At 48.5% G+C, this 27,683-nt stretch overlaps 3 protein-coding genes across 5 annotated transcripts in view; 1 reads left to right on the top strand and 2 right to left on the bottom strand.

The window, feature by feature from the left end:
• LOC135421723 (calpain-5-like) overlaps positions 1-1,499 on the top strand; it is a 55,021-nt gene extending 53,522 nt beyond the window's left edge. Inside the window, exons 13-14 of the mRNA XM_064670405.1 lie at positions 447-583; positions 1,182-1,499. Coding sequence (XP_064526475.1) covers positions 447-583; positions 1,182-1,364 — 320 coding nt within the window. The 3' untranslated portion in view covers positions 1,365-1,499. The remainder of the gene's footprint in view (positions 1-446; positions 584-1,181) is intronic.
• A 4,136-nt stretch (positions 1,500-5,635) lies between these two features.
• On the bottom strand, positions 5,636-26,784 carry LOC135421740 (serine/threonine-protein kinase 4 homolog A-like). Its single transcript, XM_064670427.1, has 4 exons — positions 26,329-26,784; positions 25,609-25,658; positions 6,415-6,537; positions 5,636-5,797 (listed from the first exon to the last, which is right to left on the bottom strand). The coding sequence occupies exons 1-4, from the start codon at positions 26,342-26,344 to the stop codon at positions 5,636-5,638; spliced, it is 351 nt and encodes a 116-aa protein (XP_064526497.1). The 5' UTR covers positions 26,345-26,784.
• Positions 7,248-21,237, bottom strand: LOC135421724 (serine/threonine-protein kinase PAK 3-like). 3 transcript variants are annotated; one of them, XM_064670408.1, is made up of 18 exons: positions 21,140-21,237; positions 20,132-20,254; positions 18,318-18,552; positions 18,005-18,068; positions 17,530-17,578; positions 16,611-16,726; positions 15,673-15,790; positions 14,839-14,938; positions 14,339-14,511; positions 13,303-13,425; positions 12,323-12,517; positions 11,667-11,856; positions 10,554-10,617; positions 10,079-10,127; positions 9,160-9,275; positions 8,430-8,547; positions 7,950-8,049; positions 7,248-7,623 (listed from the first exon to the last, which is right to left on the bottom strand). In XM_064670408.1, the coding sequence occupies exons 1-18, from the start codon at positions 21,146-21,148 to the stop codon at positions 7,370-7,372; spliced, it is 2,196 nt and encodes a 731-aa protein (XP_064526478.1). In that variant the 5' UTR covers positions 21,149-21,237; the 3' UTR covers positions 7,248-7,369. The 3 variants fall into 3 exon arrangements, with proteins under 3 accessions (XP_064526478.1, XP_064526476.1, XP_064526479.1); XM_064670406.1 differs by lacking the exon at positions 21,140-21,237 and adding an exon at positions 20,634-20,696; XM_064670409.1 differs by lacking the exons at positions 20,132-20,254; positions 21,140-21,237 and adding an exon at positions 20,634-20,680 and having other exon boundaries at positions 7,249-7,623.
• Positions 26,785-27,683: the final 899 nt, after the last annotated feature.

Raw genomic sequence — 27,683 nt, forward strand, 5'->3', positions numbered from 1 at the left:
GAGTGACAGGACAAGAGGGAATGGCTTCCCACTGACGGAGGGCAGGGTTAGATGGGATATTGGGAAGAAATTCTTCCCTGTGAGGGGGGTGGAGCCCTCGCACAGGTTGCCCAGAGAAACGGTGGCTGCCCCATGCCTGGAAGTGTCCAGGGCCAGGTTGGATGGGGCTTGGAGCAACCGAGTCTAGTGGAAGGTGTTCCCGCCCATGGCAGGGGCATGAAACTGAAACTAGATGGTCTTCAAGGTCCCTTGCAACCCAAACCATTCCATGATTCTGTGTTTTCACCTGGGCAGGTAGCAGTGGCTGTAGCGTGCTCTGGTTCCCTGTTCCTGTGCTCAGTAGCAGCAGTGCTGTGAGGCACAGGAGGGAATTCTCTTCTGGATTTCTGGGCAGGTCTCAGGTGCCATTCTTTGTCCTAAGAGCTGTGCTGCTGTTTGTGTTTTAGGAGCAGATCCCTATGTGCTTGTCAAGTGTGAGAACCAAAATGTGCGCTCCCCTGTGCAGCACGACATGACCAGTCCCGTCTTCAACACACAAGTGATTTTTTACAAGAAGAACATTGACAGTCCTATCACAATCCAGGTGAGACAAACCACACAGGACAGGCCGCTGAGGGCAGGAAGGGGAGCACAGCAGCATCACTGGGCTTCACCTGTGCCAGCTCTTCCTTTGTATGACTGATACCCAGGAGAGAAGTGTGAGAATCTCTGCTCCCCTCAGTGAGTTATGCCTGGAGCTGTTCTGCTGATTCTCCAGTCTAAGTCTGCTCCATAAACACCAACTGATGGCACTTAGGAATCTGAAGGCATATTTCATTCCAAGGCTTTGAAAGAATTTTTGGAATTACCTTTTGCCTTATATGGTACCCAATGAAACAGAGACAAAGAAAAGCCATGTGTTGTCCAGAGTCAGCATTTGAAACAAAACCAAAGGCAAGCTGTGACCTAGAAAGCAAAAAGCTGCATTCACTCCCTATTTGCATAGAGTATGTAAATGAGCATGCAAATACAAACTCTCCCACATGCTCTCTAGACAATTAGCTAAATTTAGATGTACGCCCACTCCTCACTGCTTTTTCATGGGGCTAATGGGGGTGACCGTCCTCGAGCACTGCCCTTGCAGGTGGAATGTGAGAGCAGCAACACTTCAGCTGGGTTCTTTTCTGTTCCCTTGTCTTTAGGTCTGGAACAGCAACATCCTGTGTGACCAGCTCCTGGGGCAGGCAGTGCTGGCAGCTTCCCCCAGTGACCCCCGAGAGCAGCAGACGCTGCAGCTCCGAGGGAGAGGCGGCCAGGAAGCAGCCGAGGTGCCGGGTCACATCACCATCAAGGTTTTCTCCAGCGATGACCTCGCGGAGCTCTGAGCGCCGGAGCCCCGCAGAGCCAGACAGAGCTGTCACCTCGCAGCAGCGGGACTCGTCTGTGCCTGCCGGGGCGGGGACTCGGGAGCACAGGGTGCACATCATCATAATCGCTTTAAAAAGGCAAAGCCCTCAAAACTCTCCGTGTTATCACTGCTAATGGGGAGAGAGGCTTTGAAAGAGGGGAAAACACGTATTTATACATATATATGTTCATGATACAGCACATACAGTAGAAGAGGGGCCAGAAAAAATGCTAGCAGATAAGCTCATTAAGATGTGACCATCTTCCAAGCAGCATCTCTCAGGAGCTCTCAGCACATAAGCTGGAAGCCCATGTGACTGTCCTCACAGTTCCCAGCACATCCTCATCTATTCCCAGCAGTAGGATTGGATGCAGGCAGGAATGGCTCCAGCTCCATGGGCACCTACGAGCAGGTTGGGGGAGTGGCAAGCACAAGGTGGATTTGCATCACCCAGTCCTTGTTCACTGCCAGCCTGGTTCTGGGAGGGTGATTTTTTCCCCCATAGAGGGATATAAATTTCTTGATGCATTTCAGTGTTATTGCTACAGATCAGATGTTTCTGTTCTGTGATGAACTCAAGGAGTTCAGTCATAGCTCTTGGCCTTAGACCTTGTGAGGCAGGGCAATTAAAACAGAGGGACAGGTCTTGCAGTGGCTGCTTGAACACCACAGTAAATAATAGCTATGTCCACGTACAGGCTCTCAGATCAACTTTCTGACTCTTCTCCACCTCAAGCTGATGACTCACAAGTTGGTATCTCTGTCCAAGAGCAGGAAAGGCACCTCACAGTTCAGCTGTGGTTTTGCTCAGAGCACAAATTCACTAATGGGAGCCTCCTAGCTAAGGAAGCTTTGTTTAATCCACATGATGTTAAACATGGAATAACACTCCTTTTCTCTTGTTAGATGGGTAGCACCAGACTGAAAAAAAAGCAAATTAGCTCATGACAAGGACGGGTTTGTAAAACCAAGGTCTTGTGCCCTGGCAGGTGTCAGGTTTCACTCTCAAAATTTGCTTTGATTTATTGCTGACAAATCCAGCATCTTTGATAAAGTTTCACTTGGCTGTCATGGAGAACAGGTATTGTTTCACATTTCCTTCAAAGCAGGGTTCTGGTACAAACTTTCTCTTACGTTCTGCCTGCAGCCTTGTGGCAGGGTTCCCTCACAGCTCTTTATGTGTGGGCACACTGGGCAGTGACCCTGGCAGTGCAAGAGGCTCACTGTGTCAGACACTTGGAAGTGGATTTTATACGGCTGCAAATTCTGGTCTGTAAAGAGAAGCTGAAGGATGACTGTTCTGCCTTTTGTACAGCCAGGAAATTTGGATTTCTGTGTATCTCATAACCACTCTGGCCGCATTGTGCAACTTTTATAATTTATAAAATGGCTCCTGATAGCGTTAATGTTTTCAGAAAAAGTTTTTAAGTCTCTTTGGGGCTCCAAAAGGATCGCTGCTGTGGTAGGAAAATGCTCTGACACATTGGAGATGGAATGTAAGGCTATGAACGATGCTACAGTGCCATCAGCTCAGCTGCATGTACCAAGTACCTAAATCCTGCTCTTTTCAAATAGCTTGGGTTTAGGCCATTTAGCACACAGAGTGTTTGTCAGCTGTGTGAACTACATGCCCCACAGGCAAGTGAAATTCTCTGTACACTCATGGCTTCAGGGTTGCTTATCCTCTGAAATTTCAGTCTCTGTGTAAGGGTTGTCCCCAGCACCAGCAAGGCAGAGGGAGCATGACCCGCAATTCCTGGTTGTGCACAGCCGACAAAGAGGGAAGTTTGGGTGATGAGTATGAAAGTGGTGGCTTTTAGGCCTTGGAATTCTGTCAGCTCCAAACATTTCTAGTTTGTCCCCATGGCATAGGGAGAGGCAACCTTTGAACTCCAGTACTGCCTGGAGGGAATGGCAGTGCTGGGAGCTGCGGGAAGCTGAGGCCAAGCAGAATGTCTGTACATCTGCATTTATTTTTTCTTGGAAGTAGTTGGAACAGACAGGGTTTGCCCATCAGAAGGAGCTGAGTTCCCAAGCTGGGAACACAACTGGCTGTGCTGATTTACAAGGCTTCTGGCTTCCCCAGTGAATCCCAGGTGAAGCAAGGCTGCCTGTTCCCCGCACAATAGCCCAGGCTGGGCAGGGACGATGCCTCCTCGCTGTGGGCTCCAGCTCCTAACAGAGCTGGGCAGTATTTTTTAACAACTTGTGGGAAAAACAGGGTTTTTTGGAGGGTGCTGCATTTATGTACATACTCAGGCCACCTTCAGCAGAGAGTCCCTCGGAAATGAAAACGGGGGAAATGGGTGGGAAATGTTTCATTTCGGCCTTTCATAACTTCAATGTGAAGTGACTGAAGCAAAAGGTTTACAAACACATATTCAGGGACTTCTGCCTCCGCCTGCCCCGCTGGCAGCCGCGAGAGGGCGATCTGTATCCATTCACCCACCCATCCTTCCATCCGTCCAGGTAAAACCATGGCCAGGTACCGACGCAACACACACACCGATAAATACAGGGTATCGTTTACAGAAGAGATCATACATTATCCTATACACGATATTATACCTCTCTCTACAGTGTGTAGCACCTATAGAAGGGCCTTCGAATGTCTATAAAAATACATATTTATATACATATACTACAGATACACACAATATATATTTACACAAACGCTATATATATACATTATATATATACACACTATATACACAGTCTCTCTATATACAAACACATATATAAATTATCTATATATAAGGGAGCATTATATAAGGGGCTACAGTGCAGGAGAGTTATGGGGTGTTGTGCAAATGCCCTATAGAGTACAGAGTACAGCTATGTCCATAGCACTGTAACACGCTATCTATATATAATAATAATTATGCAGTACATTGTGTGTCTATATATTTTATAAATTTGCACACCCCCCATATAACGCTCCCACATTTAGTAATCTCTATGTATTATACACACCTGTTTTGTAATCTCTATATATTTAAATGTCTTTTATGTCACTATGTTCTGCCATGTGGAGGGAGGACAGGGAATCCTCCATATCCTGTCTGCCAGTGGGCCTCTCCCAGGGAAGGCTGTCACCCTCTGTGTCAGCCTCAGTTCCCAGGGCAGAACTGGGATGCCTAAAGGACACTCACCTGAGCACAAGCCTGTGGAACAGCCCAGCTCCCTCCCCCTCTGTCCAGAGTGGCACAGACACTCCTGACCTTTCCCAGGAGCTACGAGGCAACCAAGAGGTCAAGAGGCATCGCCAAAAACGACTCCATCACTCTGCTCTCTTTTGCCCTTCTCGAGTCCTGCGCAGACCCAAGGTGGCAAATCCCATCAGTCCGTGCATTTCCATGCCTGGTCACGATTCCCCTCTGGAGCAGCCCACACCCAGTTTGTCTCTGAGTCCAGAAGATTAGTCTGGTCCCAGAAAGATGCAAGCACCCCGGGCTGGGCTTCTTCCAGCCTGGCTCTGCGCATGCTGAGGCTGCACTGCCCGGGCTCTGCGGGGGCTCAGCCCCTCACACTGCTGCTCTGAAAGCCTCGCATCAGATGTGCCCCTTCGGAGCACATGGGCTGACCTTCTGCTTTTTCAGCTGAGGAAGACTCTCATCCAGGCATAGAGATTGCAAGTAGTCATACAAACCCATTTGTCAAGAACTCAAACGCTCTACGGTCCCAGTTGAATACCTGTACCCAACAGGGTGATTTGTCTGCCCCACTCTCCATCTGGTTGTGTCTGGACTTGCAATTGCACTTTCTTCCTCATATAGAAGTACCACGACTGGGCAAACGCAGGCCAGTGGGATGTATTCCAAAGGCAATGTGGTCTGGAGCCGATGAATGAAAGAAACCCTTTCCCAATTCCAAACCATACAAAACCCCCCATCAATGGGACTTCCCAGCTATGAATAACAACAAAAGTTTATTTACAAATGAAGTGGCTGCAAAGATCAGAGTAGATATTGGCTATTTTCCTAGTCCATGTTTACTCTGTGCCTCCTTTGCCAGTGGAGGCATTTCCATGTCGGGAAAGGAGACTTCTTCAGGTTGTGGTGCTGCAGCAGTGCCAGGATTTTTGAACTGTGCAGAGGGGCAGGTATCCCCAAGGGACAGTTTGTCCTATCTCCTGTCTCCTGCAAGGGACCCTGACTTGACTTGGTAGTTTAAAACCCCTTTTCCAGGTGTCAGTGGCAGGGCTCCAGCCCTCACAATCTTCAGTCCCAAAGAGCGAGTGCTGTCCGCTCAGGAACTTGCAGCTTCCTTCTCTACTTGCTCTTCTTTCCCCTCTTGTGCAGAAAGAGAGGGAGCCAGCAGAGGTTCTGGTGCCGCTGTTCTGGGTCTCCTGACTGCATCAATCAGAGGAGCCATCACGACAAGACTCTTGGATTTTCCTAAAAATGGATGCTGCACCAAAAACCAAAGAAGAACAAAAGGAGCCATTACTTTCCAAACATAGTTTCTCACAGGCTCCAGCGGGATTCCTCTGGTTACCAGCAATACACATCAGGAGGACGTAGGGAACTATCTAGACCTTCATCTTTCCTCTGAGGAAAGGCCAAGAGGGATGGCACTGGAGAAGAGAAGGTCCCAGGGAGAGCTTATTGTGGCCTTTCAGTCCTGCAAGGGGACACATTTTTTCAAAGGGCCTGTTGCAATGGGACAAAGGGTCATGGTTTTCAAGTGGAAGAGGATAGATTCTGGTTACATCTAAGGAAGTCATTGTTTAGAATGAGGGTGCTGAAACACTGGCACAGGAAGTGGATACCCCACCCCTGGTCAGGTGGGACAGGGCTCTGAGCAACCCGGTCTAGTTGAAGATGCCCCTGCTCGTTGCAGGAGGGTTGGACTAGATGCCACTTAAAGGTCCCTTCCAAGCCAAATTATTCTAGGATGCTACTATGTTGTCATTTGAAAAGCACCAAGACTGGAGATTAGTAGGAGAGGAGGCTTCCTGGTGCCTCTGAGTTTAGCTGATGACAAAGTCCATCCCTGGACAGCTGTTTCACCTGCAGCCACTTTACCTTCAGCAGCTGCCAGGCCGTCCATCGACGCTTCGCATTCGGGTTCAGGCAGGACTGCAGGAAGGAACGGAACACAGGCGACAGGTTTCTGGGAGTCTCCAGCTGGGGTGGCACGTCCTTAGGCTTGGGACAAAGGAAACACAAGACAGCCATTAACCATCCCTCCCCGAGGGGAAGAGCTCCAGCACAGGCCAGTCCTTGTTTTCTGAGACTTGACCTGGACCTTCTCCAGGAGCCCTGATCAACATTTGAGCTTAAGGAAGCAGAGAATTTTCAGCATCCAGACCAGTCCTGCTAATTCCCTTCAACTCTTTTTGCTGCCTTCTGCAAGGCAAATGCAATCCAAAAGAAGTCTTCCAAGAAAAGTCAGGGACCTTTTTCAGAAGGACTGGAAGACTGACATTTTCCGTAATTGTTGCCTTCCTCAGGAATTAACTGTGCAGCATTTAACTTGGTATCAGCTGTTAGTCATGGGGTTTTATCCCGGTATGCCTTCCTGGGCTATTGCACACTCCTTTGGTGTAAGAGCGGGTCATTTCATTTTAGGGAATTAGCATCTACAACTGCAAACTTGAAAATACATTGGCTTACTACAAGGAGCTGTGCTAGAACCTACTTTTAGAAATGTACTGGCTAATACATAATTGTGGCAGTACTAGAAGCAGTGACCTGCCCTGAAAGGGTCAGGTAAGCAGTGGGCACTGGTCCAAGTTTGAAAAGACTTCTGGCCTGCAGATCCCCTTGAAATGCTTTTCACAGTAATTCTCCAACCGGAGAATCCTGCTGCTGAAAAATTCCTGCCATTGGGAGATCCAGCTCCAAGGGAGTTCAAAGAGCACAGGAGGAATTCAAGCATTGTGGGAGGCCAAAACGGCCCATTTCTGCACTGGCACATGTCGCTTCTCCTGTGAGCAGATGTGCTCCAGGACACTTTTAGACGTGGGCCTTGGTGGGACTAGTTCAAGCTGATGTGAGTGGGAGAAAGATATGGCTCAGGGGAGAAAGGCAGGGCTCTCTGACAGTATTTGCACCTTACCTCTGGAGAACCATCCACCATTTCTAGTGCTGTGATCCCAAGGGCCCAGATGTCCACTTTGGCATCATATCTGTCTCCTCTCAACATTTCTGGTGCCATATAGAAAGGAGTCCCAATGAAAGACCTCCGTTTCTTCTGCCAGGGCTGAAGCCAAGCACAGAAGCCAAAATCAACTGCAAGAAAAGAAATAGTGTTAAAACCAGTTTGAATTATGAAAGCAAGCACAAGAATTCCCCACTCTCAGTCTGAGAGCACAGTGTTGAATCTAGCTGGAAGAGTGGCTGTGCTCTGTTTCCTCTGGAAGGGACATACCCAAACCAAAGGCACTCTTGACAGCCTCATCCTCTCTAGAGCTCTCTGCACATTGCAGCTCTGGTCACAGCTTACAGCAGTGGGCTCGGTGCTCCCACCAGCACCACTTTTGGGGAACTGGCAGGCACTCAAAGGTAATCCCAGACCCTGCCTCCCAGGAACGCTGTGCCTGACCAAGAACACCTACTCAATTTCACAGATCCATCCATTCCCAGAAGTATATTGTCACTTTTGATGTCTCTGTGAATCACTAGAATTGAATGAAGGAAGTCCAGTCCTTTCAGGCACTGAGATTAAACACAGAAACACAAGGGGAAAAATTAATTAGGCTGATTTTATCCCACAAAAAAGGAAATGGCTCTAAAAGATCAAATTTCCAGGTGACACATCAATTGCAGACATACCTCAAGTGGCAAAGTTTGGAATAATAAATAAAATAAAATGAAATTAAACGAAAAAAGAAAGTACAACATTATATGAGTACAATAACAGAGTACAAGAAATGCAGTGAGACTGGCAGGTCGTTCACTTGGATGCTCTTTTCTTCTCCACATCATAACAGCAACGCAGAAACAAAGCTCTGAACAGGAAGTCACTCCTGTTCTTACCACCTTTTGCAAAGAACCATCCTGTCCAAGCTGTCAGAAGCATGGGCAGCATCCCTTACCTCCCGACTGATAGAGGCTATCATCTCTTCCTCAAGAGCTTGTATGGAAACCACAGCAGCTAAGGTGCATCCCTCCACATATTCCATCACCAGCCAGAGTTCTTCATTGAAAACGTAGCTGAAAGAAGAAACCCACAGCATGGAGACGAATGGGCCCAGCTAAATGACCTTATGGGAAAGACTGCAGTTGAGTTTTCTTGCCAGGTCACTTGTAAATGAAGAGAGAATCTGAGCAGGCTAAATGAGAAAGGCTCATCTGTGAAAAAGGAGATGTCTTAGATGGCAAGCAAGGCAAAAATGCAGTTTAGTGACAGCAGAGAGAAATCTGGAACCAGGACATTGCCATCAGCTGCTTCATCATCTTAACTCATCCCTTCCAGCCTGAACTCCAGGAAGCAGGCAACACAGACTTCGCCATGGGAGGAGGGTGTGCACCACTGAGGGCAGATGTTGGTCAACCCCTTGGAAAGCATTGCATAAAGTGCATTCAGAAACAGGGAAAACCATTTAAAACCTGGCACATTGTGTGGTTGTGCAAACAAGAGCTTCAAACTACCTATACCAGAAAAGGCCAAGGCAGACACAAGGCAAGCTCCTCCCATCCACTTCAGTTGGAAGAGTCAAGAAATAATGAAGAGCTCCATGTTCTTCCAGTGACCAAAGTGGCTTTTTAGCCTTTGGCTTGCAGTGTGTCAATGAATCTCAATGTCATAATCCCAGAACCACTCACCTGTCTATATAGCGAATGATATTGGGGTGCCTCATGCTACTCAAGAGTGAAACCTCAGTTACAACAAGCTCCCTTTTGTTCTTTCTGTCGCGAAGAAAAATCTTCTTGATGGCCACCTAAAAGGAGATTGAAAGCCACAGACTTGAGAAGTCTGTTGCACGGGACCACAACGCACATGGAGCAGGTGTTTTTGGAATGATGGAGCCAGGGTGGGCCAAACTGCCTGGGATTAGACACCAGAGCTTCTTAACTGACAGGACAAGAGACGATTCCTCCGCTCGCCCTTGTGTGCCAGTTACAGGACACATGACTATAGACATTTTGCCTTGTAAACTCTGGACAAATGGTCTGCAAACAATCAAACCATAATGGAGGAAATCCCATCCTAAAAGGTCATGAGAGTTACACAACAAAATACAATCCCGGCACTTTCTAACATGTTGAGGTTGGATTTTGCTACTCTAAAGAATGTTTTTAACCTAGTTCCTATTTGCAGTTCTTTTCTGGGTTTGAAAAGGAATAACCCATTCTAGGGTATTTTATGGATGTGGCTGGGGTTATGAGCAGCGCTCAGGGCCTTTAGATCCCTTGCAGACTCCTGTGTAAGTGCACTTCCCAAGTGCAGCACTGCAGCTGGGTAAGGAGCCACCAAGTAGCTGATGCTTAGCATAGTCAGTAAATAAGTCTGAGCAAAGGTGTCCTTCTCTGAAAGATACCCCTGCCCTCCTTGTGTTCTTTTGGGGACTTAATAAGGACAAGGTCTGTCCAAACCGTGTCTTGCAGGCTGACACTTGTCTGCCCTCAGAGGAAGAGTCTCTGCAGCAAAGATCTTGTGGCCACCCAGAGCTGTGGCCACAGCTCCCAGTGGAGGGGAAAGCACTCGAGAGCTGCACAATCTGCCAGGGGTGCTGGCCCTTACCTGTCCTCCTGTGGCAATGTCAACTCCTCGGAAAACTGTTCCAAAAGCCCTAGAAACAGAGCAGCAGCCAAGAAAGGAGAAGGCGTTTAGGCCCTGGGTGAGAAAGCCAGCCCAGAGAGCAGAGCTCTGCTGCCCAGAGTGTTTATAAAACACTCGGCTTCAGCCAGCAGCCCAGCAGCCCAGCAGCCCAGCAGCCCAGCAGCCCAGCAGCCCTCTGCCATGCAGGGTGGCCAGGAGAAAACATAGGACATACTCCACGCCGTGCTCCTTGTTACAGGCAAGAGACTGCCAGCATCGAGTTGTCTTTGGCAATGCCTTCTGACCACAGTTATTAAATACTGATCAGGACTGACAGACAGGAGGATGTAAGCCCAGTGTCTGCCCATGTTTGCAGCTTGCCTGACTGCATGCTTGATATGACACCAGCAAAATCCCTGGCCCATGGTTTTGTAGAAGTAGCTGAGATTGGACTTACCCTTGGCCAATTTGCTGCTGTAAAGTGTATTTCTTCGCAGGGTTCCCCTCACTCACAATGCCCTCTGAAAGAAACAACATGAAAGATGCTCGTGTGAAACAGAGATACTACCTTGCAGCAGATCCGAAAGGCAGCCCCACTGTGTGGGGCTGTGAGCCCTTTGTAGTCAGCTGGTAACAACAACAACAACAACAATAACCACAACAGCAGAGGCAGCTCCGAAGCACAGGTGGCTCCACAAAGACTGATTTTCCACAGTCTTTTGAGGGTTTACCTTGACAGGAAACTAAGCACATGGAGAAATGCTCAGAGGAGACAGAAGTCAGAAAAGAACAGGCACCAATGCAAGAGTTTGTTGTCTACAAACTTTAAGGAGAGCTGGAGCAACAGAGCCTTTATTTTCTTGGAGAGAAACACTCCGTGTGATTCAGCCAAAAGTTTAATGTTTTTGACGATTAAATGCACTAAATTAAATGCATTAAAAACTAAATTTTGGCAATTAAATTGAGTTTTGGAATCTACTGTTATGAACAAGTGCCATTTTCAGAACAGAAAGAATATTATCAGGTGTTTACAGGAGAGGATGAAATCTGCCCAACCTTTCAGCAGTTTGCCAAAAAAAGCCTTTATGTTGTTCAAGAGCAGCATCTCAAGTTCTAATCCCTGAGGATGGGGCTTTAAGAACAAGGAGCCTCATCACAGATCAGCAGACTGAGTTCTGAAGAGGACCTTGCCTGTGCCATTTGAAGAACCACACGGCTTGTCTTCAACCTTAGAGATTTCAGCAAAGTCTCTGTACTCCAATGACTTGTGAGGAGTCAGGAGTCTAAAGAGAATTTAGGAACCCTAATATTCTCTTGGGTTTGGCCCTCTGCACACAGGAGTTCACTAGGTCATTCACTAGGTCAAAGCCTTCTGCTCAACCAGAAACCATCTCTGCCTTTGCCTGGAGCGTAGATGGAAGCTCAGGAAAACTGAATCCAGCCCCAGCTGCCCTCAGAGGCAGAAGGAACAGCCACAGTGCTCTGTTGCTTCCTCTCTTCCTTTAGTAGAACTAAAGCTGACATGCATACCATGGACTGCTGTACCAACCAGGAAACACATGAAACGTACTGAGTTCAGCAAGGAGAAGTCGTGTTAGTGGGGACAGCGTTGGCGGCCGGTGCGTGATTTCCTTTGGAATGCTTTTCTTCCGAGCGTCACCTTTCCCGGTGCTTGTGCTTGGCATTTCAGTGTTGGCAAAGGTGACTTCTTCAGCTTGTGGTGCTGCAGCAACAGCTGCCATTGCAGAGCTCTTGAGGATCTGTGGCAAGAATTAGGTTATGTCAGAAAGGTGGCTTGCAGAGATGCCCTGAGATCATAGTTCAAATGTAAACCCTTGGGAAGATGCTTTTGGCCACAAGTCGAGCTCTTAAACTGTCTTTTGCTGCCCACTTCACCAAGTGAATGGATGAGAAGAAAAGACTGGATTTACACAAGTTCATGGGCAGTTTCCTCTTCAGTTTTCATGCATTTTCTCAACCAAGCCGTTCAGAGGGGCAACTACCCTCTAGGGCACAGTTATTCCTATGTGTCTTGCAAGCGACACTCTGACTCAACTTGGAAGTTCAAAACCCCTTTTCCAGGTGTCAGTGGCTGGGCTGAAGCACCATGTCATGGCAGGGCTCCAGCCCTCACACTCTTCAGTCCCAAAGAGCGAATGCTGTCTGCTCAGGAACTTGCAGCTCTGAATGACACCAAAGGCAGTGGTAATGTACTCTGGCACTTACTGATTTCATTCCTTCAGGCATTGCTTTGACATTTTCCTTCTCTACTTGCTCTTCTTTACTCTCTTCTCCAGTAAGAGACGGAGCCAGCAGATGTTCTGGTGATGGTGTTGTGAACCTCTCTGCACGGGATCTCCTGGCTGCCTCAAGCAGAGGACTCATGTTGGTGAGACTACCGGATTTTTCTAAAAATGGATGCTGCCCAAAGGAAAAAACACAGAAAGAAAAGAGCCATTACTTTCCAAACACAGTTTCCCACAGGCTCCAGCAGGAGTCCTCTGGTTACCAGCAATACACATCAGGAGGACTGAGGGCACCATCTACACCTCCAACTTCATGTCCAGGACCTTGCTATCACAGGCAAACATGGCCCATAAGGCCCTTAATCAATTTCTCAAGGTGTCTGCAGCGAGGAGGTTTGCCTTGCCAGTGCTCGGGAATGCCACTTGCTGTCTCGGGCCTTTTTCCATTTCAGAAAACTCAAAGGACTCCCTTAGGTTCCTCTTCTCTAAAGATCTGGGCTATTTCAGGTGTCACAAATGATGAGGAGCATAAGCCCCTCCTCGGGAAATTCCCGTACCTCTAAGCAAGGTCAACCCCAGGAGGATGCAGGCCTGTGTATTGTTCTGAAGAGCACTGAGGTGGAGGTTCTCAGCACTCAGACAAGAGCAGGGACACAAGGGGCAGAGTGCTGATGGACTCAGCTCTGGCTTGCAGGGAGAGCAGTGTGTGCATTCCACCCCTGCCCCTCCCTGTGCTGGCTGCCACCTTCCTTCCCAGCAGGGACAGCCCAGTGGCACCTTGTGCAGCTCCCTCTCTCTGCCACAAAACCTGCCAGAACCCTGGAGCACTTCTGGCCTGCTTGAATGTGCCAGGCAGCAAATGGGGCTGGGACAAGGCCCGCTCAGCTGTCCCTCCTTGGGTGGCAGAAACCTCAAAGAGAGGGGCAGGAGGGACAGCTGTTTCATCTGCAGCCACTTTACCTTCAGCAGCTTCCTGGCCGTCCATCGACACTTCACCTTCCGGTTCAGGCAAGAATGCAGGAAGGAATGGAATACAGGTGACAGTTCTCTGGGAGTCTCCAGCTCAGGTAGCTTGTTCTGAGCCTTGGGACAAAGGAAACACAAGACAGCCATTAACCATCCCTCCCCGAGGGGAAGAGCTCCAGCACAGGCCAGTCCTTGTTTTCTGAGACTTGACCTGGGCCTTCTCCAGGAGCCCTGATCAACATTTGAGCTTAAGGAAGCAGAGAATTTTCAGCATCCAGACCAGTCCTGCTAATTCCCTTCAACTCTTTTTGCTGCCTTCTGCAAGGCAAATGCAATCCAAAAGAAGTCTTCCAAGAAAAGTCAGGGACCTTTTTCAGAAGGACTGGAAGACTGACATTTTCCGTAATTGTTGCCTTCCTCAGGAATTAACTGTGCAGCATTTAACTTGGTATCAGCTGTTAGTCATGGGGTTTTATCCCGGTATGCCTTCCTGGGCTATTGCACACTCCTTTGGTGTAAGAGCGGGTCATTTCATTTTAGGGAATTAGCATCTACAACTGCAAACTTGAAAATACATTGGCTTACTACAAGGAGCTGTGCTAGAACCTACTTTTAGAAATGTACTGGCTAATACATAATTGTGGCAGTACTAGAAGCAGTGACCTGCCCTGAAAGGGTCAGGTAAGCAGTGGGCACTGGTCCAAGTTTGAAAAGACTTCTGGCCTGCAGATCCCCTTGAAATGCTTTTCACAGTAATTCTCCAACCGGAGAATCCTGCTGCTGAAAAATTCCTGCCATTGGGAGATCCAGCTCCAAGGGAGTTCAAAGAGCACAGGAGGAATTCAAGCATTGTGGGAGGCCAAAACGGCCCATTTCTGCACTGGCACATGTCGCTTCTCCTGTGAGCAGATGTGCTCCAGGACACTTTTAGACGTGGGCCTTGGTGGGACTAGTTCAAGCTGATGTGAGTGGGAGAAAGATATGGCTCAGGGGAGAAAGGCAGGGCTCTCTGACAGTATTTGCACCTTACCTCTGGAGAACCATCCACCATTTCTAGTGCTGTGATCCCAAGGGCCCAGATGTCCACTTTGGCATCATATCTGTCTCCTCTCAACATTTCTGGTGCCATATAGAAAGGAGTCCCGTGAACTGATGTCTGTTTCCTCTGCGCACGGAGGAGCCAAACACAGGAGCCAAAACCAACTGCAAACAAAAGAAACAGTGTTGAAACCAGCTTGAATTATGAAAGCAAGCATAAGAATTCCCCACTCTCAGTCTGAGAGCACAGTGTTGAATCTAGCTGGAAGAGTGGCTGTGCTCTGTTTCCTCTGGAAGGGACATACCCAAACCAAAGGCACTCTTGACAGCCTCATCCTCTCTAGAGCTCTCTGCACATTGCAGCTCTGCTCTCAGCTTACAGCAGTGGGCTGGGTGCTCCCACCAGCACCACTTTTGAGGAACTGGCAGGCACTCAAAGGCAACCCCAGACCCTGCCTCCCAGGAACGCTGTGCCTGACCAAGAACACCTACTCAATTTGACAGATCCATCCATTCCCAGAAGTATATTGTCACTTTTGATGTCTCTGTGGATCACTCGATTTGAATGAAGGAAGTCCAGGGCTTTCAGGCACTGAGATTAAACACAGAAACACAAGAGGAAAAATTAATTAGGTTGATTTTATTGCACAAAAACGGAAATGGCTCTAAAAGATCAAATTTCCAGGTGACACGTCAATTGTTGTTCCACACTGTCCCCTCCAAACCCAGGCAGTCTTGACTGCTGTGGCTGTGCTCTCTCTATCCAGGTGACACATGATGGTTTGCCAAAAAGAGAAAACATCCCTCCCTTCACTAAGAACTGGAACACTTCAGGGGTGAAGTCTGCACGAGAAAGCTTTTATTGCTGGCCTTAAACAGCAGACTCGGAAGTGGCACGTTAGTCACTTTTCAGAAGTAAACAGCTTTTTGGGTGCAGGAATATCCTTTTAAGATGGGGAATGTGAGAAATGAGTCTCTACTTATCTCTGCAGTTAGGTCAAAATTCTGCCAGCAGCATGTCTGCTTTTACAGGCAAAGACTGCAGTGCAGACATGCTCCAGTTTCAAGATGTAAAGGGAGAATATTAAATAAAAAAAATGAAATTAAACTGAAAAAGAAAGTACAACAACATTATAGGAGTATAATAACAGAGTACAAGAAATGCAGTGAGATTGGCAGGTCGTTCACTTGGATGCTCTTTTCTTCTCCACATCATAACAGCAACGCAGAAACAAAGCTCTGAACAGGAAGTCACTCCTGTTCTTACCACCTTTTGCAAAGAACCATCCTGTCCAAGCTGTCAGAAGCAAGAGCAGCATCCCTTACCTCCTGACTGATAGAGGCTATCATCTCTTCCTCAAGAGCTTGTTTGGAAACCACAGCAGCTAAGGTGCATCCCTCCACATATTCCATCACCAGCCAGAGTTCTTCATTGAAAACGTAGCTGAAAGAAGAAACCCACAGCATGGAGACGAATGGGCCCAGCTAAATGACCTTATGGGAAAGACTGCAGTTGAGTTTTCTTGCCAGGTCACTTGTAAATGAAGAGAGAATCTGAGCAGGCTAAATGAGAAAGGCTCATCTGTGAAAAAGGAGATGTCTTAGATGGCAAGCAAGGCAAAAATGAAGTTTAGTGACAGCAGAGAGAAATCTGGAACCAGGACATTGCCATCAGCTGCTTCATCATCTTAACTCATCCCTTCCAGCCTGAACTCCAGGAAGCAGGCAACACAGACTTCGCCATGGGAGGAGGGTGTGCACCACTGAGGGCAGATGTTGGTCAACCCCTTGGAAAGCATTGCATAAAGTGCATTCAGAAACAGGGAAAACCATTTAAAACCTGGCACATTGTGTGGTTGTGCAAACAAGAGCCTAGTCTTCCTGGCATCCACAGCAACAGAAAATAGTGGGAAAACCCCAAGGGCAATAATTTCTAGGAGGGTTTATCAGCACGTATCATTAAGGCACAGAAAAGATGGTCAGTTTGAAAAAAACCAGACCCCAAAAGAAGAGGGAGGTAGTGAACTGAAGGGCTGTGGCTTTAGGAAGATATGGCAGATGCAGGTTTTGGAAGACACGCTTCAAACTACCTATACCAGAAAAGGCCAAGGCAGACACAAGGCAAGCTCCTCCCATCCACTGCTGGTGGAGGCGTTGAGAAATAATGAAGAGCTCCATGTTCTTCCAGTGACCAAAGTGGCTTTTTAGCCTTTGGCTTGCAGTGTGTCGATGAACCTCAATGTCATAATCCCAGAACCCCTCACCTGTCTATATAGCGAATGATATTGGGGTGCCTCATTCTCTTCAGGACCGTAACTTCATTTACAACTTTTTCGCTTTGATGCTTTTGGTCTCCAAGAAAAATCTTCTTGATGGCCACCTGAAAGGCGATTAAAAGCCACAGACTTGAGAAGTCTGTTGCACGGGACCACAACACACATGGAGCAGGTGTTTTTGGAATGATGGAGCCAGGGTGGGCCAAACTGCCTGGGATTAGACACCAGAGCTTCTTAACTGACAGGACAAGAGACGATTCCTCCACTCGCCCTTGTGTGCCAGTTACAGGACACATGGCTATAGACATTTTGCCTTGTAAACTCTGGACAAATGGTCTGCAAACAATCAATCCATAATGGAGGAAATCCCATCCTAAAAGGTCATGAGGGTTACACAAAAAAATACAATCCCGGCACTTTCTAACATCTTGAAGTTGGATTTTGCAACTCTAAAGGACGTTTTTAACCCAGTTCCTATTTGCAGTTCTTTTCTGGGTTTGAAAAGGAATAACCCATTCTAGGGTATTTTATGGATGTGGCCGGGGTTATGAGCAGCGCTCAGGGCCTTTAGATCCCTTGCAGACTCCTGTGTAAGTGCACTTCCCAAGTGCAGCACTGCAGCTGGGTAAGGAGCCACCAAGTAGCTGATGCTTAGCATAGTCAGTAAATAAGTCTGAGCAAAGGTGTCCTTCTCTGAAAGATACCCCTGCCCTCCTTGTGTTCTTTTGGGGACTTAATAAGGACAAGGTCTGTCCAAACCGTGTCTTGCAGGCTGACACTTGTCTGCCCTCAGAGGAAGAGTCTCTGCAGCAAAGATCTCGTGGCCACCCAGAGCTGTGGCCACAGCTCCCAGTGGAGGGGAAAGCACTCGAGAGCTGCACAATCTGCCAGGGGTGCTGGCCCTTACCTGTCCTCCTGTGGCAATGTCAACTCCTCGGAAAACTGTTCCAAAAGTCCTAGAAACAGAGCAGCAGCCAAGAAAGGAGAAGGCGTTTAGGCCCTGGGTGAGAAAGCCAGCCCAGAGAGCAGAGCTCTGCTGCCCAGAGTGTTTATAAAACACTCGGCTTCAGCCAGCAGCCCAGCAGCCCAGCAGCCCAGCAGCCCAGCAGCCCAGCAGCCCTCTGCCATGCAGGGTGGCCAGGAGAAAACATAGGACATACTCCACGCCGTGCTCCTTGTTACAGGCAAGAGACTGCCAGCATCGAGTTGTCTTTGACAATGCCTTCTGACCACAGTTATTAAATACTGATCAGAACTGACAGACAGGAGGATGTAAGCCCAGTGTCTGCCCATGTTTGCAGCTTGCCTGACTGCATGCTTGATATGACACCAGCAAAATCCCTGGCCCATGGTTTTGTGGAAGTAGCTGAGATTGGACTTACCCTTGGCCAATTATCTGCTGTAAAGTGTATTTCTTCGTAGGGTTCCCCTCACTCACAATGCCCTCTGAAAGAAACAATATGAAAGATGCTCGTGTGAAACAGAGATACTACCTTGCAACAGATCCGAAAGGCAGCCCCACTGTGTGGGGCTGTGAGCCCTTTGTAGTCAGCTGGTAACAACAACAATCACAAGAGCAACAGAGGCAGCTCTGAAGCACAGATGGCTCGACAAACACTCTGTTCCTTTAGTACAGCTAAAGTTGACATGCATACCATGGACTGCTCTACCAGAAGTGAAATACATGATACGTACTGAGATCGGCGAGGTAAATACTTGTTAGTGAGGATATCAGTTGTGGCTGGTCTGAGCTTTTTCTCTCTGTGCTGGTTTTCCCAGAGCTTTTCTTCCCAGTGCTTGTTTTCTGCGTGCATTTTTTCCCAGTGCCTCTTTTGCCAGTGCTTGTGCTTGGCATTTCAATGTCGGGCAAGGAGATTTCTTTAGGTTGTGGTACTGCAGCAGCACCTGCCATTGCAGAGCTCTTGAGGATCTGTGGCAAGAATTAGTTTCTGTCAGAAAGGTGGCTTGCAGAGATGTCCTGAGATCATAGTTCAAATGCAAACCCTTGGGAAGATGCTGTTGGCCACCAGTTGGGCTCTTAAACTGTCTTTTGCTGCCCACTTCACCAAGTGAATGGACGAGAAGAAAAGACTGGATTTACACGAGTTCATGGCCAGTTACCTCTTCAATATTCATGCATTTTCTGAACAAGGCTATTCAGTCGGGCAGGTACCCCCAGGGCACAGTTATTCCTATGTGTCCTGCCAGGGACACTCTGACTCAACTTGGAAGTTCAAAACCCCTTTTCCAGGTGTCAGTGGCTGGGCTGAAGCACCATGTCATGGCAGGACTCCAGCCCTCACAATGTTCAGCCATGAAAATCAAGCTCACTCTGAACACAAGTTCTAAATTACACCAAGGTAGTGCTTATATACTCTGGCACTTACTGATTTAATTTCTTCAGGCTCTGCCGCTCCAACAACAGCCACGGGTTCATTGTCCACTTGCTCTTCTTTCCCCTGTTGTCCAGAAACAGAGGGAGCCAGCAGAGGTTCTGTTGCTGCTGTTCTGGGTCTCCTGACTGCATTAATCAGAGGAGCCATCTTGGCAAGACTCTTGGATTTTTCTAAAAACCGATGCTGCACCGAAAAACCAAAGAAGAACAAAAGGAGCCATTACTTTCCAAATGCAGTTTCTGACAGGCTCCAGTGGGATTCCTCTGGTTATCAGCAATACACATCAGGAGGATGTATCTATCTAGACCTCCATCTTTCCTCTGAGGAAAGGCCACGAGAGATGGCACTGGAGAAGAGAAGGTCCCAGGGAGAGCTTATTGTGGCCTTTCAGTCCTTCAAGGGGACACATTTTTTCAAAGGGCCTGTTGCAATGGGACAAAGGGTCGTGGTTTTCAAGTGGAAGAGGATAGATTCTGGTTACATCTAAGGAAGTCATTGTTTAGAATGAGGGTGCTGAAACACTGGCACAGGAAGTGGATACCCCACCCCTGGTCAGGTGGGACAGGGCTCTGAGCAACCCGGTCTAGTTGAAGATGTCCCGGCTCGTTGCAGGAGGGTTGGACTAGATGCCACTTAAAGGTCTCTTCCAAGCCAAATTATTCTAGGATGCTACTATGTTGTCATTTGAAAAGCACCAAGACTGGAGAGTAGTAGGTGAGGAGGCTTCCTGATGCCTCTGAGTTTAGTTGATGACAAAGCCCATCCCTGGACAGCTGTTTCACCTGCAGAAGCTGCCTGGTAGGCCAACGGGGCCTCACATTCCAGTTCAGGCAAGACTGCAGGAAGGAACGGAACACAGGAGGCGGATTTCTGGGAGTCTCCAGCTCGGGTGGCACGTCCTTAGGCTTGGGACAAAGGAAACACAAGACAGCCATTAACCATCCCTCCCCGAGGGGAAGAGCTCCAGCACAGGCCAGTCCTTGCTTTCTGAGAGTTGACCTGGGGCTTCTCCAGGACCCCTGATCAACATTAGGACAAAACAAATGTTAAAACGATAGGAACTTGCAGCTCTGAATGACACCAAAGGCAGTGCTAACCAGAGCTGGCACTTACTGATTTCATTCCTTCAGGCATTACTTCTCCAACAGCCACAGGTTCCTTCTCCACTTCTTCCTCTTCATTTTCCTGTCCAGAGTCAGAGGGAGCCAGCAGAGGTTGTGTTGCCACTGTTGTGTCCTGGGGACAGTCAGTAGAGTCAGGGACAGTCACCATTCTGTCCTTTGCAAAGTTGGATAGTTACACATAATAACAAAATGGTCATTTGACACAAGGCCAATCTCTTGTTCATTGTTCATGGATTTTCTGAAATAGGCCCTGTGGAGGGGCAGGTACATCCAGGGGACAGCTTCTCCTGTCTCCTAAGAATCCTGCACGGCAATCTAAAGACTAAACAGGAAGGGTCAAAATCCCCTTTTCCAGGTGTCAGTGGCTGGCTGAAGCAACATGTCATGGCAGCACTCCAGCCCTCACAATGTTCAGCCATGAAAAGCAAGCTTGCTCTCATAACAAGTTCTAAATTACACCAAAGGCAATGCTACTGTACTCTGGCACTTACTGATTTAATTTCTTCAGGCTCTGCGGCTCCAACAACAGCCATGGGTTCACTGTCCACTTCTTTCTCTTCTTCACCCGCTTGTCCGGAAAGAGAGGGAGCCAGAAGAGGTTCTGGTGTCGGGTTTCTACCCTGGGGACAGTCAGTAGAGTCAGGGACAGTCACCATTCTGTCCCTTGCAAGGTTGGATAGTTATACGCAATAACAGAAGGGTAATTTGACACAAGACCACTTTCTTGTTCAATTTACATAGATTTTCTGAGCAAGGCTGTTCAGAGGGGCAGGTAGTCCAGGGCACAGTTATTGCTATGCCTCCTGCAAGGGACACTCTGACTCAACTTAGAAGTTCAAAACCCCTTTTCCAGGTGTCAGTGGCTGGGCTGAAGCACCATGTCATGGCAGGGTTCCAGCCCTCACACTCTTCAGTCCCAAAGAGCAAGCGCTGTCTGCTCAGGAACTTGCAGCTCTGAATGACACCAAAGGCAGTGCTAATGTAGTCTGGTACTTACTGATTTCATTCCCAGTCCAGTTGAAGATGTCCCTGCTCATTGCAGGAGGGTTGGACTAGATACCACTTAAAGGTCCCTTCCAAGCCAAACTATTCTAGGATGCTACTATGTTGTCATTTGAAAAGCACCAAGACTGGGGATTAGTAGGAGAGGAGGCCTCCTGATGCCTCTGAGTTTAGCTGATGACAAAGCCCATCCCTGGACAGCTGTTTCACCTGCAGCCACTTTACCTGTAGAAGCAGTCTGGTAGGCCATCGGGGCCTCACATTCCCGTACAGGCAATACTGCAGGTAGGAATTGAACACAGGAGGCGGATTTCTGGGAGTCTCCAGCTCAGGTGGCACGTCCTTAGGCTTGGGACAAAGGAAACACAAGACAGCCATTAACCATCCCTACCCAAGGGGAAAGAGCTCCAGCACAGGCCAGTCCTTGCTTTCTGAGAGTTGACCTGGGGCTTCTCCAGGAGCCCTGATCAACATTAGGACAAAGCAAATATTGTTAAAACAATAGGAACTTGCAGCTCTGAATGACACCAAAGGCAGTGCTAACCAAAGCTTCCATTCCTTCAGGCATTACTTCTCCAACAGCCACAGGTTCCTTCTCCACTTCTTCCTCTTCATTTTCCTGTCCAGAGTCAGAGGGAGCCAGCAGAGGTTCTGGTGTCGCTGTTGTGTCCTGGGGACAGTCAGTAGAGTCAGGGACAGTCACCATTCTGTCCCTTGCAAGGTTGGATAGTTTCACACCACCTTAATCTGCTTACACATTATAAACCAGCCTAGACATGCACTTGGTCCTACGGGCCTCAGTTCTACAGTGCGCATGTCTCAGGCCAATTTAACTATCTATCAGATTAGGGGAGTTGAAGCCCCTCCACAGTCCCAGCTGCCTCTCAGGGCAGAGCATTACATCCCATTGTCCCAAATTTGCTCTCTTTACCAACTAGTTAGACAGTGCTGCATATTGCTCTGACTTAGATATCCCACCAGGCCTCTTGAGGATCTGTGGCAAGAATTAGTTTCTGTCAGAAAGGTGGCTTGCAGAGATGTCCTGAGATCATAGTTCAAATGCAAACCCTTGGGAAGATGCTGTTGGCCACCAGTTGGGCTCTTAAACTGTCTTTTGCTGCCCACTTCACAAAGTGAACGGATGAGAAGAAAAGACTGGATTTACACGAGTTCATGGGCAGTTTCCTCTTCAATTTTCATGCATTTTCTCAACTGGGCCGTTCAGAGGGGCAACTACCCTCTAGGGCACAGTTATTGCTGTGTGTCCTGCAAGGGACACTCTGACTCAACTTGGATAGTTACACACAGTAACAAAAGGGTCATTTGACACAAGGCCAATTTCTTGTTCATTTTTCATGGATTTTCTGAAATAGGCCCTGTGGAGAGGCAGGTACATCCAGGGGACAGTTTCTCCTGTCTCCTAGGAATCCTGCACGGCAATCTAAAGACTAAACAGGAAGGGTCAAAACCTCGTTTCCAGGTGTCAGTGGCTGGACTAAAGCACCATGTCATGGCAGGACTACAGCCCTCACACTCTTCAGCCATGCAAGGCAAGTACTGGCTGCTCAGGAACTTGCAGCTCTGAATGACACCAACGGCAGAGCTAACCAAAGCTGGCACTTACTGATTTTATCCCTTCAGGCATTACTTTTCCAACAGCCACAGGTTCCTTCTCCACTTCTTTCTCTTCAACCTCCTGTCCAGAATCAGAGGGGGCCAGAAGAGGTTCTGATGCCGCTGTTGTGCCCTGGAGACAGTCAGTAGAGTCAGGGACAGTCACCATTCTGTGCCTTGCAAGGTTGGATAGTTACACACAATAACAAAAGAGTCATTTGACACAAGGCCACTTTCTTGTTCAGTTTGCATAGATTTTCTCAATTAGGCTGTTCAGACGGGCAGGTAAACCCAGGCCACAGTTATTCCTATGTGTCCTGCCAGGGACACTGGCTCAACTTGGAAGTTCAAAATCCCCTTTACCAGGTGTCAGTGGCTGGGCTGAGGGCCCATGACATGGCAGGGCTACAGCCCTCACACTCTTCAGCCATGAAAAGCAAGCTGGCTCTGATCACAAGTTCTAAATTACACCAAAGGCAATGCTAATGTACTCTGGCACTTACTGATTTCACTCCTTCAGGCTCTGCTGCTCCAACAACAGCCACGGGTTCATTGTCCACTTGCTCTTCTTTACCCTCTTGACCGGAAAGAGAGGGAGCCAGCAGAGGTTCTGGTGCAACTTTTGTGCCCTGCGGACAGTCAGTAGCGTCAGGGACAGTCACCATTCTGTCCTTTGCAAAGTTGGATAGTTAACAAGAACAAAATTGACACAAGGCCAATTTCTTGTTCATTTTTCATGGATTTTCTGAAATAGGCCCTGTGGAGGGGCAGGTACGTCCAGGGGACAGCTTCTCCTGTCTCCTAGGAATCCTGCACGGCAATCTAAAGACTAAACAGGAAGGGTCAAAACCTCGTTTCCAGGTGTCAGTGGCTGGGCTGAAGCACCATGTCATGGCAGGGCTACAGCCCTCACACTCTTCAGCCATGCATGGCAAGCACTGGCTGCTCAGGAACTTGCAGCTCTGAATGACACCAATGGCAGAGCTAACCAAAGCTGGTACTTACTGATTTTATCCCTTCAGGCATTACTTCTCCGACAGCCACAGGTTCCTTCTCCACTTCTTTCTCTTCAGCCTCCTGTCCAGAATCAGAGGGAGCCAGCAGAGGTTCTGATGCTGCTGTTGTGTCCTGGGGACAGTCAGTAGAGTCAGGGACAGTCACCATTCTGTCCCTTGCAAGGTTGGATAGTTACACAAAATAACAAAAGAGTCATTTGACACAAGGTCACTTTCTTGTTCAGTTTGCATAGATTTTCTCAACTAGATTGAGCAGATGGGCAGGTAAACACGGCCCATAAGGCCATTAATCAATTTCTCAAGGTGTCTGCAGCAAGGAGGTTTGCCTTGCCAGTGCTCAGGAATGCCACTTGCTGTCTCGGGCCTTTTTCCATTTCAGAAAACTCAAAGGACTCCCTTAGGTTCCTCTTCTCTAAAGACCTGGGCTATTTTAGGTGTCACAAATGATGAGGAGCATAAACCCCTCCTCGGGAAATTCCCGTACCTCTAAGCAAGGTCAACCCCAGGAGGATGCAGGCCTGTGTATTGTTCTGAAGAGCACTGAGGTGGAGGTTCTCAGCACTCAGACAAGAGCAGGGACACAAGGGGCAGAGTGCTGATGGACTCAGCTCTGGCTTGCAGGGAGAGCAGTGTGTGCATTCCACCCCTGCCCCTCCCTGTGCTGGCTGCCACCTTCCTTCCCAGCAGGGACAGCCCAGTGGCACCTTGTGCAGCTCCCTCTCTCTGCCACAAAACCTGCCAGAACCCTGGAGCACTTCTGGCCTGCTTGAATGTGCCAGGCAGCAAATGGGGCTGGGACAAGGCCCGCTCAGCTGTCCCTCCTTGGGTGGCAGAAACCTCAAAGAGTGTGGCAGGAGGGACAAGCTGGGCCCCCTCTGAGGCTCGCAGTGAGCTCCCCACAGCCCCTTCCTTCTCCCAGGCCATTAATACTCTGACCACTTGGCTGGGACTGCTTCCTTGGGTCCCCCTCCACCAACACCATTTCAGCCTCTGGACCTGCTATTATTCTACTCCAGGTCTTTTGCCACCAGGTACAACCAAGTGTCCTCCCAAAGTACAAGCCAGGGCCACAGACAGGACCAGATGGTGGAAGACCTTTCCTCGGAGGAAAGGCCACGAGGGATGGCACTGGAGAAGAGAAGGTCCCAGGGAGAGCTTATTGTGGCCTTTCAGTCCTTCAAGGGGACACATTTTTTCAAAGGGCCTGTTGCAATGGGACAAAGGGTCATGGTTTTCAAGTGGAAGAGGATAGATTCTGGTTACATCTAAGGAAGTCATTGTTTAGAATGAGGGTGCTGAAACACTGGCACAGGAAGTGGATACCCCACCCCTGGTCAGGTGGGACAGGGCTCTGAGCAACCCGGTCTAGTTGAAGATGCCCCTGCTCGTTTCTGGGGGGTGAGACTAGATGCCACTTAAAGGTCCCTTCCAAGCCAAACTATTCTAGGATGCTACTATGTTGTCATTTGAAAAGCACCAAGACTGGGGATTAGTAGGAGAGGAGGCCTCCTGATGCCTCTGAGTTTAGCTGATGACAAAGCCCATCCCTGGACAGCTGTTTCACCTGCAGCCACTTTACTTGCAGAAGCAGCCTGGTGGGCCATCGGGGCCTCACATTCCCGTACAGGCAATACTGCAGGTAGGAATTGAACACAGGTGGCAGATTTCTGGGATTCTCCAGCTCGGGTGGCACGTCCTTAGGCTTGGGACAAAGGAAACACAAGACAGCCATTAACCATCCCTCAGGCTGGCACTCTGTTGTAGCAGGCCAAGCTCACAGCTCGCTCCATGATTCTTAAAAACTGGGAACGTCAAAGCTTCCTTTTCCACTCACAGAAGGACGGGCTGCTCTCTGTCCACCTCCATATCCACTGGTGATTCCGTCTGCAATGGGCAAGGGAAAATGAACCAGATGCTGTCAGAAAACTGCCTCTTGTGGGGAATCCCATCACACAAGGCAACCCAAATAAAGAGCATTTTTCTTTCACAACATCTCTCCAGGAGCAACAGTTCTTTTGCACAGCAAGCAAGAGAAGAGGACAAAACCCCACATTCATCTTCTTCTACAGTTTCCTGTCTATTTTTTATGCTGTTTTCCCAGGAAATAAAACAAATAGAAACTCCATCAAGCAAATGTAAATTGTCCATTAACAGTCAATGCTTCTGTTCTGCCCAAGAGCTAAAGCAGCTTTAGCTAAAGAGCTAAAGAAGTTTCCTCTTCTTTTTTTTCTTTTTCTGTTCTGTTGGCTTTTGGTTTTTCTTTTAATAAATGGCAAGCATCAGTTCTCTTTAGCTTGCTGAAAATAGTTCCCCAGAAAAACAGACTCCACAGGCTATCCAGTGGAGGGCACAGAACCCCCTCAAGTTCCATTCCAAATGCTGTCCACACACAGACCCCCCGTTTTAGACAAAGCTGTTGACAGGAGTTCTACCAAACTAAGGGCATCTTAAGGGCAGTTTTGTTTCTAAATCATCTCAGTGCCTAAGGAAGAGCATAAAGAACACAGCCATGCCAAAGCCAGTTGTGCTGCCCCCAGGAACAAACACTACTCACCTCTCGGGAAATCCATCACCTGGCAGGGCCTGTCTGGAGAAAAATATAAATTTGATGAAAAGAGCACAAACTCATGAACTGCAGCACAGATTTGCCAAAACACTTTAGCAAAGCTGTGCTGCAGTCCAAGGGGCACAGCCCCTTGGGGGAGGGAAAAGAAAACCGCTCTCTGGTTTGCAGGGTCTCCACTGAGAGCTCCTCAATCCAAAAACTCCTCTTGGACGCCCGTTCACAACTCTCCGCTGAGAAATCCTCAATCCGAAGACTCCTCTGCGACGAGCACGTGACGAACTGCACCGCAAGCTGAGGCCCTTGGTGCCTGAATGAGAGCGTTCCACGGACACTGCAATGGCCACCCAGCACTTCAGTGACATCACAGCGACAGTGGGGCAACAGTCCTGTGACATCACGGAAACAGCCATTCAAGGTTCCCCACGCTGCAATGGTTTTGGGTGGCTTCTTGACCCCTGGAATGTTGAATCTTGCTCTCCTGCTGGAGCCTGACCTCCCTTTCTTGCAGTGATTTGTCAACTTACCTCCCGATGTAAAGCTCACCTTTCTGCCTAAAACTCGTCTGGAAATCAACTCTGCTCTTCCATGGAATAATGGAATAATAAGTTTTGAATCTCTGTCTGTGTGGAGGCCTTTGGCTGGTCACCCACAGCCCACAGCATTGTGAATAAATTAATGCCTTGCTTTTTAACAGTAGCAATGCAGGGTTTGAGGGTTCTGTTATCCCTAGAATTTCAGAGGTATTTGACAACAGTAGCTGACTCCAGGAAGAGTGAGATTCCTTCCCAGCAGCCTTCATGGCTCAGCCCTCGCTGTACCAAGCTGGGCTTCTCCCCTTTTGCTGTGGAGAGGCTTGGAGGACATTCAGAACAGCTGTGATTGCCTGACATGGACAGCATTTGTTGTCAATCCCTCAGGGACACATCCGTGTTCCGCACGTGGCAGGGAGCCCTTGGAGCAGCTGTCACAGTGGGGGTGCCCCCGTGGGTGCTTCCTGCTCGTTCCTCCCCCTTTGGCCACTTCTCCCATAGCCACTCAAGTCAGACTTTCTCCCAAGAAAGTTCTCTGCTCAGCACTGAGCTCCTGGTGCACCTGCAAAAACCAAATTCCCTACAGGAAACCTACAGGGTTTCAAACACACTCAGCCACATTCGCACACAGTCAGACACACTTAAACACACTCAGACACACTCAAGCACAGTCCCATCACCCAGACACTCTCAGCCACACTCAGGCATGCTCAGACACACTCAGGCACACTGAGAGATTCTCAGACACACTTGCACACACTCAGACACACTTGAGCACACTCAAACACACTCAGAAACACTCAAACACACTCC

This window comes from Pseudopipra pipra, chromosome 13 (genome assembly GCF_036250125.1).
Source record: "Pseudopipra pipra isolate bDixPip1 chromosome 13, bDixPip1.hap1, whole genome shotgun sequence".
Taxonomy (NCBI): Eukaryota; Metazoa; Chordata; class Aves; order Passeriformes; family Pipridae; genus Pseudopipra; species Pseudopipra pipra.

Coding starts and splice junctions, on each gene's coding strand:
- LOC135421724 (XM_064670406.1), bottom strand. CDS start 20,675: ATGGCTGTTGTTGGAGCCGCAGAGCCTGAAGAAATTAAATCA. Junction 11,857..12,322: donor TGCCTGAAGGAATGAAATCA/GTAAGTGCCAGA, acceptor TTCTTGCCACAG/ATCCTCAAGAGCTCTGCAAT. Junction 10,128..10,553: donor CAGCAGCAAATTGGCCAAGG/GTAAGTCCAATC, acceptor CTCTGTTTCTAG/GGCTTTTGGAACAGTTTTCC.
- LOC135421740 (XM_064670427.1), bottom strand. Junction 6,538..25,608: donor AGAGAGCAGCCCGTCCTTCT/GTGAGTGGAAAA, acceptor CTTTGTCCCAAG/CCTAAGGACGTGCCACCCCA. Junction 5,798..6,414: donor CGGCCTGGCAGCTGCTGAAG/GTAAAGTGGCTG, acceptor TTTTTGGTGCAG/CATCCATTTTTAGGAAAATC.